The sequence below is a fragment of the Mobula birostris genome, chromosome 16, assembly GCF_030028105.1.
Source record: "Mobula birostris isolate sMobBir1 chromosome 16, sMobBir1.hap1, whole genome shotgun sequence".
Taxonomy (NCBI): Eukaryota; Metazoa; Chordata; class Chondrichthyes; order Myliobatiformes; family Myliobatidae; genus Mobula; species Mobula birostris.
Genome location: NC_092385.1, coordinates 67,461,701 through 67,471,223, shown reverse-complemented (window position 1 = coordinate 67,471,223; position 9,523 = coordinate 67,461,701). Strand labels below are relative to the sequence as shown.

At 38.0% G+C, this 9,523-nt stretch overlaps 1 protein-coding gene across 2 annotated transcripts in view; it reads right to left on the bottom strand.

Moving 5' to 3' along the window:
* The window catches only part of usp4 (ubiquitin specific peptidase 4 (proto-oncogene)), a 117,680-nt gene that overhangs the window by 2,699 nt on the left and 105,458 nt on the right, over positions 1-9,523 (bottom strand). For both annotated transcript variants that reach the window (XM_072280772.1, XM_072280773.1), the window contains 3 exons: positions 4,704-4,853; positions 3,014-3,117; positions 2,837-2,925 (listed from right to left, as the gene is read on the bottom strand). In XM_072280772.1, the coding sequence (XP_072136873.1) occupies positions 2,837-2,925; positions 3,014-3,117; positions 4,704-4,853 (343 nt within the window). The remainder of the gene's footprint in view (positions 1-2,836; positions 2,926-3,013; positions 3,118-4,703; positions 4,854-9,523) is intronic.

The following is a 9,523-nucleotide window of genomic DNA, read 5'->3' as shown; positions in this document are numbered from 1 at the left end:
AACCAGAGCCTGGACAAGGACCCAGAACCTGGATCTTGGTTGGGACTCGGAACATGGGTCTTGACTCGTAACCGGAACCCGGATCTAGGCTAGGACTTGGGACTAGGATCTTGGCAAAGACAGGATGTGGCTACAGAACAGGACGTGGAACTCCTGCACAGGACGAAGCACATGGACAGGACGAGAACGCAAAGCCTTGGCTTGGACAGGACGTGGTTCTTGGATGTGGCTTTGACAGGACGAGAACGCAAAGCCTTGGCTTGGACAGGACATGGTTCTTGGATGTGGCTTGGACAGGACGAGAACGCAAAGCCTTGGCTTGGACAAGGACGAGAGACTCCTGGACAGGATGAGGGAACCCCAGCACCGGGCTGGGTGAGGCACATGGACAGGATGAGAACACGAAGCCTTGATTTGGTCAAGGGAGAACAGGAACGCAGAGCCTTGGTCGAGGGAGAACAGGAACGCAGAGCCTTGGTTGAGGGAGAACAGGAACGCAGAGCCTTGGTTGAGGGAGAACAGGAATGCAGAGCCTTGGTCGAGGGAGAACAGGAACGCAGAACCTTGGGTCTTGAGCACGGGAACACAGAGCCTTGGACTTGAGAGACAGGAACATGGAACACAGAGCCGGGACCCCTCCTTGGGAAAAGAACGTAGGGCCGGGACTCATAAACAAGATGCTGAACATGACGAGATGGTTCCCAACACTAGGTAGCGGCAAACTGCTGGACCTACCTAGCAAAGGCGTGAACACAGAGACAGTTCCCAACACTAGGTAGCGGCAAGTGGCCGGGCCTACCTAGCAAAGGCATTGGACACAGAGACAGTTCCAACTCAACAATAGACAGCTCCTTATCATGACACGACAAGGCTCTGGTCTCGCTCCAGTGGCTGAACTTGACAAGGTTGCAGGTAAGGCTCCAGGCAGAGGTTGCAGGCATGGCTCCAGGCAGAGGTTGCAAGCAAGGCTTGAGAAGGAATGGGAAGGGAAGGGAAGGGACCAGTCCAACAATTGAAGCTGAACCCAGGAGCTGTTTATGTAGCCATGCCCAAGATGAGAATCATGTGCCTCAATTAAGGCACACACAGGACAAGGGAAAACCAGAAAACCTGGAATAAGGATCGATGGACTGGACCGTGAACTGAAATGCGGACTTCACAGTGCGGACCATGACACCTGCTCCTCCACCTAGCTTCAAATCGTCTGCTAACCTGGTCACAAAGCCATCAATTCTATCATCCAAATCATTGACATACAGCATAAAATGAAGTGGTCCCAACTTCTCCTGCAGACCACCAATCGAAAAAGGCTCCATTGTAGCATCTTTTCTGTAATACCATGGGCTCTTCTTTTGCTGAGCAACCTCACATGTGGCATCTTGTCAAAGGCCTTCTGAAAATTCAAGTACCTCGAAACCTCATCCTTAATAATGGACTCCAACATCTTTGCAACCACTGAATTCAGGTTAACTGGCCTACAATTTCCTTGCTTCTGATTCCTCCTTTCTTATAGGGGAGTAACATTTGTAATTTTTCAGCCTTCAGGAACCATTCCAGAATCTTGTAAGTCTTAAAAGATCATTTTTAAAGCCTCCACAATCTCTTCAGCTACTACCTCTTTAAGAATCCTGGGGTGTAGTCCATCTGGTCCAGGTAACTAATTTACCTTCAAACCTTAGTTTCCCCAAGCACCTTCTCCCTAATAATAGTAACTGCACTTGCTTCTGCCCCAACACTCTCAAACATCCAGCATATTTCCACAGTGAAGACACAAAATACTAATTCAGTTCGTCTGCTATTTCCTTGTCCCCATTACTACCTCTTCAGTGTCATTCCCAGTGGTATGATATCTTGCTTCACTTTTTTACTCTTTACATATCTGAAAAACTTTTCGTATCCACTGATATTGGTTAGCTTATCTTCATATTTCATCTTCTCTATCCTTATGGCCTTTTTTTAAAAAGTTGTCTTCTGTTGGTTTTTAAAAGCTTCCCAATTCTCTAGCTTCCCACTAATTTCTGCTCAATTATATGTCCTCTCTTTTGTTTTTATGTAGGCTTTGGCTTCCCTTGTAAGATATGGTAGTTTCATTCTGCCTTTAGAATACTACTTCTATAAGATGTATCAATCCTGAACCTTCTGAATTGCTCCCAGAAACTCCAGCCATTGCTGCTCTGCTGTCATCCCTGCTAGTGCTCCTTTCCAATCAGTTTTAGCTAGCTCCTCTCTCATGCCTCTATAATTCCCTTTACTCTACTATAGTACTGGTACATTTGACTTTAGCTTCTCCTTCTCAAGCTGCAGGGTGAATTCATCATATTACGATCACTGTCTTCTAAGGGTTCCTTTACCTTAAGCTCTCTAATCAATTCTGGTTTGTTGCACAACATCCAATCCAGACAGCTGTTCCCTTAGTGGGCTCAACACAAGCTGCTCTAAAATCCCATCTCGCAGGTACTCTCTTGGGATCCAGCACCAACCTGACTTTCCCAATCTCCCTGAACATTGAAATCCCCCATGACTATCGTAAACATAGCCCTTATGACATATATTTTCTATCTCCCATTGCAATGGCAACAGAACAATTTATGGAAAGAAAATGCCTTTGACAGATGGGGGTACGGCGTCAGGAAGAGGATGTGCATTAATGTCCTGTATGGGCAGACGTTATTGGTTTACCAAGTAATAGGCAAAGTATATAATTGCCTTGCATGCAAAAGGCAAACTGCAAAGAATTGACAAAGTGTTTGCCCTCAGATTGGTTTCAGAAAAATCATATTTGTTTTTTAGCAACTTGCAAATGAAACCATAAAATTACATTGTAAATACAACTTACTACAATCTGATCTTCTGATGCTCCTGAGACACTGCTGTCATCAAAGTAATACCACTGCCCATCAATTTTATTTTTAGCATATGCAGTATCTGTTGACAGAGGTGGCAAGTTATATTTTGGCTGCATTTCTCTGCTAATTATCTTCCTGTTTGCTATAAAACATGTAAAGTTACTTACAGTGGCCTCCTCCCATTCCACCATAGTGGTTTGACACTGCAACAAGATCATACATGCAAGGACCTGCTTTGGGGTTGTAGATGAATTCTGACATGTTCAAGTCCCTATAAAACCATTAAAAACATTTTTAACATTAATGTCTCATATAGAAAATGCATTTTCATAGACTTCTAATGCAGCTTTATCACAGAATCCACACAATTAGCTTCCTAATGGATGGCACATTTGATAAGAGACCTTGAAGCCGCTTCTTCATATTTTAAAGGATAGGCAATCAAGCAAGTAGAAAGTAGGCAGAAAAGCTGTTAAATTGATTCAAATGAAATACTGGAACTACTCAGATATCTGATCAGAATGTTTCTAGCATTTTCTGTCTTTAGATTACCAGCAGCTGCAATTTAAAAAAAATTAGTGTCAGAAAGCTGCAAGGTTGACTGATAACTCTGAAACACATTACAATACTCAAAATGTGTTGCACATTTGTGTACTGCTGACACAATATTGTGCAAACCAGCAAGTGAGAAGCAAGAGCAAGACAAAACATTGAGTGAAGTTTGCTGTTCTGGACAGATCAAGCAGTTTTCATGAATTCCAAAAGCATTTTTGTTGCTCGTCCCCCATTTGAGTAAGACCATTATATCCAGTCTAAGTGTTGCAATGTACACAGAGGTGGCTGGTTGGACCAGACTGTGCTGAAAAGTTCTTTTGACATAGCAGACAGAAGCGTAGCGGCACATAGCAACAACTGTTGGTGTGTTAGATTTTAGTTTCATTCTAGTTCCTCATACGAGCTAGCATCACTTTTTATTCCAGTACACCAAACAGAATGATTCAATGCCGGTTGTTCCCAGTGATATTTGTCAATATTGACACTCTTTGGGGATGTTCTAAGAAAGCTTCTCAGTCTCTTCATCGGTTCAGCATGCAATTGCTTGCCCTCAAGTCAGTATGCATGAAATAACTACTTTGGTATTCTATCAGACATTCTTCTGACGTGCCCTGCTCACCTGATCGGTGATTCTATAAGCAAATATGTAAATGCTGACAGGTACGTTTGGGATGGAATCTGTGTCTGGAATCTTGCCATTTGATGCGTAGACTGACCATGTGAAGTAGTTAAACTGTCCAGCATGCAAGTTGTACATTATCCACATTGCAAGCAAAAAGTAGTTATAACACCATTAGCTTGGACTTTAGACTGATTCTGTTTTGTTCCATACTCAGTCTTCCAAAAGGTGAATAAACTTGACCACTACTGAAAGCCTCTGGTCAAACACAAGAATGCTCAGTTCTATCAACGGAGTTTTTGGTGCACAATCTGTGTATTCTTTGTGCTGATTGTGAGGTCAAACTTTGTCAATGGCAAATTTGCCCAAGCTTTCCTGCATATCACCTTCTGAGCTTGCACTGAGCATGGTCATCAGCAGCCCCTGAACGTGGTTTTGACTAACAGTCTCCTTAGGAACTGACTTTTGGATACAGGACTGATGGTGCTAATATGCAGAACTAATGCACACTAAAATGATAGAATTGTTTCAAAAATTAGTTTCCCTTCTTTGCTCCATTTCTAATCAGTTGATTTCACATTGGAGGGTGTTTCACAGATGAGTCATTTAAAATTTTTTATTCCAATATAACATAAAATAAACAGCCTATAACAAATTCTATGTTTTGAACTTAATGCTCTTACCTAATAGGAAACTCTACTAAAGTATCTAGTTTATCCCTCCAGTATCTGTTATAAGAAAAACGTTTTAGATGTACCACAAGGATCTTTGGTAGTGACCACAGGTCAATCTTCTTAGTAGCCTGTTGGTGCTTTTTACAGATTGGGCAGTACCTGCCAAAACAAGGAAATATTTAGTTTCTGAAGGATATATTTAATTCAAAGTGGAAATTAATCATTATGCAAGAATTCAAACAATGATCATAATTCTTGTCTCCCAATCCTACTTCAATTTCTCTAGTCTGATGTTGACCCTTCACTGGGTTGGGTTATTTATATATTTATTTACTTGTTCGCTTAGTGATACAAGTCAAGTTTGTCATTTAACTATATACATGTATATAACCATATAATGTAGATTGAAATGAGATGACATTTCTCTGAACTAGCGGGTAAAGCACAGGAGTATCCATAACACATGATAACTTATGAAGGCAAGGAGAAAGTCTACAGATGAATCACACATAAATAACAACTGAAGTGCATTAATATTAAATATTGTAAGGTACAGAACAGATTAATCAGTGACATTTTGAATATGATGCAGCAGGGAGTTCAGAAGCCTAATGGCCTGAGGAAAGAAACTGTTGCTCATCATGACTGTTCCTGCCTTTATGTATCGGGGTCTCCTGACTAATGGTAGAAAGTCAAAGAGGATGCTAGATGGATGAGTGGGATCCCAGCGTATGGAGCACTCCTAATAAATGTCCCTGATGGATGGCAGGGAGATCCCTATCCACTCAGCTGTTCTCACAGTCCTTTGTAGGGACTTCTGATCTGATATTCGATGGCTCCCACACTAGATGGAGATACGACTTGTTGGGATGCTCTCACTGATGTTCCTGTAAAATGCAGTTATGATTGGGTTGGGGGGGGGGAGGGCAGGAAGCCTCACTTGTCTCAATCTTCTTTCTTTCTTTCTTTATTAGTCTTTTTATTGATTTAAAAGGAACATAAATACAAACAAGAGAATTATCTCAAATATATATATCAGTAACAATACAAACCGAGATTATAGATAGATATTATCTAAGTCATACATATTGTTAAGCTAGTATAAAATAAAAAAAAGAAAACAGCAATTCTCCTCTTACCAGTTCATGAATAGGAAAGAAAAAACATTGAGTTTTAAATGAAATGGAAAAACCCCCACTACACTATATTAAAAAAAAGAAACAAAAAAAGGGACTGGGCAATCCATTTTGAGGATACGACCAAAAAAAAGACTTTCTGATCGAATCTAAAACTTCAAGAAAAAAAAATTGGAAGAGTAATAAATCAAATTAAATGAAAATATTGGATAAAAGGTCGACAGATTTGCTCAAATTTAAAGGATGTATCAAATGTCCGACTTCTTATTTTCTCTAAACTTAAACAGGACATAATGGAGGAGAGCCAATAAAAGACCGTAGGTGGATTAGAATCCTTCCACTTCAATAAAATGGCTCTCCTAGCCAGTAAAGTCGAAAAGGCTATCATACGTTGAGTGGAAACAGGAATATTTCCTGCTTCCGATGGGATAATCCTAAAAATTGCCGTAAGCAAATTAGGTTGTAGATCCAGATCCAAGACTTTTGATAGCATTTTAGAAACATCTCGCCAAAAGTTATCTAGCTTTATACAAGACCAATACATATGAGTTAAGGTGGCCACCTCAATATTACATCTGCCACAAATAGGATTGATATTGGAAAAAATACGCGCTAGTTTATCCTTTGACATATTGGCCCGATGCACTACCTTGAACTGTATCGAGGAATGATGGGCACAAATAGATGAGTTACTAACCAAATGAAAAATTATACTCCATCGATTATCTGAAAATGACTCTTGAAATTCCAATTCCCAAGTGTGTTTAATTTTATCATTAGATATTGTACCGTTTATAGATTACAGCTATCAACCCTTATTGAAATGAATTAAACTGATAGAGCGTCTGTCATATTAGGTGGAGAAGCAGAAGGGTAATTTGGCAACAAACCACGTAAAACATTCCTAATTTGTAAATATCTAAAAAAAATGTACATTAGATAAATCATATTTATCCACTAACTGAGAAAAAGACATTAAACAGTCCCCTAAAAACAAATCTGAAAAAGTTATTATTCCCTTGGTTTTCCAAATTAAGAAGGCCTTATCCAAAATTGATGGTTTAAAAAAATAATTGAGAAAGAATAAAATTATTTAACTCAAAAAAATCTACAAACTGAAACCAAATTCTTAATTTATGTTTAATAATGGGATTAAAATCTTGTCTACTAATCTTAGAAAACAAAAAGGGAAGAGGAGCTCCCAGTAAGGAGGCCAAAGAGAATCCTTTCACCGAGTTTTCCTCCAAATCCAACCATGAAGGACATTCATGTATATCTGAATAGTGAATCTAAAAAGTAATGTATCAATATTAATTGGCCAATAGTACATTCTAAAGTTAGGCAAAGCCGTACCACCACCCTTTTTTAATTTCTGCAATAAGGGTTTACTTGATCTAGGTTTTTTATTGTTCCAAATATAAGATAAGGTTATAGAATCTATTCTGTCAAAGAACATTTTAAGGACAAAGGAAGGAATTGCCTGAAATACATATAAGAATTTCAGTAAAACTATCATTTTAATAGCATTAATTCGACCTATTAATGATAATGTCATAGGCGGCCATTTAGAAAGCATTTGCATGGTGTAGCCAATTAATGGAAAAAATTATATGCATGGAGATCCTTAAAATTTTTAGTAATTTTAATACCAAGATAGGTAAAATAATTTTTAGCAATACTAAAAGGTACTTGATGATTTGGATCTGAGTAATTATTAATAGGAAATACCTCAGTTTTATGTAAATTTAATTTATACCCAGAAAAACTACTGAATTCAGAAAATATAGATAACATAGAAGGAATAGATTTCCTAGGATCTGAAATATAAACTAATAGGTCATCTGCATATAACGAAGCCTTGTGTATTTTGTCCCCTCTCTTAATACCCTGAACAGTATTAGAATCTATAAGAGCAATAGCAAGGGGTTCTAAGGCCAAGTTAAATAATAAAGGGCTAAGAGGGCATCCCTGTCGAGTACCCCTATATAATCTAAAATAGGGAGATTTTTGATCATTAGTTATAACAGCAGCCATAGGAGCACAATAGATCAATTTAATCCAGGAAATAAATCCTGGGCCAAGATTAAATCTTTCCAAAACCTCAAATAAGTAAGACCACTCCACCCTATCAAAGGCTTTCTCTGCATCAAAAGGAACAACACATTCAGATTCTTTAGATGGAGGGGAGTGAATAATATTTAATCATCTTTGAATGTTAAAATGTGAATTATCTATTTTTAATAAATCCAGTTTGGTCATTGGAAATAACAGTAGGTAAAATGTTCTTAAGTCTATTAGCCAAGATCTTAGAGAGAATTTTAAAATCCACATTAAATAGAGAAAATGGTCTATAAAAAGCGCATTCAGGTAAATCTTTATCTTTTTTAGGAATTAAAGAGATTGAAATTTCATAAAAAGTTTTCAGGAGAGTCCCAGAGGATATAGAATCAGTGCAAATTTGACATAAATGTATAAGTATATCAGTAAAAGTCTTATAAAATTCCACTGTATATCCATCCAGTCCCGGAGCCTTAGTTAATTGGAGAGAGGATATAGCCCTTGCTATTCCCTTTTGTTTAAGAGGTGCATCTAATGTATTCATATCTTGAATAAAAATTTTAGGTACATTCAATTTTTGCAAAAAACTATTCATAAAAACAATATTGTCTGAAAATTCTGATTCATAAAGATTAGAGTAGAAATCCATAAATCTCTTTTAATTTCATAAGAATCTACCTTTCCAGTTCTATCAGGTCTTCGTATTTTCAGGATCTGTCCTCTAGTCATATCTGCTTTTAACTGACCAGCTAATAATTTGCCTGACTTGTCTACATGTATATAAAATTGGCTTTTGGATTTAAGAAGTTGCTGTTCAATGGGAAAAGTCAAAAGCAAATCATGCTGTGCTTGGAGTGCCACCCTTTCCTCAAAGAGATCTTCACTAGGCATACTGAATAAACTTTATCTATTTCTTTAATCCTATTAGTGATCAGTAAAAGTTTCGCCTTAGTTTTCCTTCTTAAACCTACCTAATATGAAATTATCTGTCCTCTAAGATTTAATCGCATCCCAAATAACCAAATTTGACATTCCCTCAGTGGTACTTAATTCAAAAAATAGAGAAAGTTGCTCTTTAATAAAATTTACAGAAGTTAAATCTTGTAACAGTGAAACATTAAATCTCCACTGAGGTATCTGAATATTATCAGACAGCTTCAAAGTTAGTTTCATTGGTGCATGATCTGACAACGCAATCACATCATATGCACACTCAACAACAGGGCACCAATTGCGTGTCCAGCAAAAAATAATCAATTCTTGAATATTTATAAAATTCCACTGTATATCCATCCGGTCCCGGAGCCTTAGTTAATTGTGAAACATGTGAAAAAAAAGAAAAATCTTTTTCTTTAGGATATTTAAATCTCCAAATGTCGACCAGACCGTATTCTAATAAAAAAGAATAAAACAAGTCGCAGCTTTATTAGGAAGCGACGGATTGGTGGACGATCTGTCAATCGACGGATTGAGACAGCAGTTAAAGTCACCGCCCATAATCAACTTATATTCATTTAAATTCGGCAATACAGAAAATAGCTTCTTAAAAAATTCAGGGCCATCTATATTAGGTGCATATACACACACCAAAGCCACCTTTTGACCACATAACAGACCAGTGACAATTAAATATCT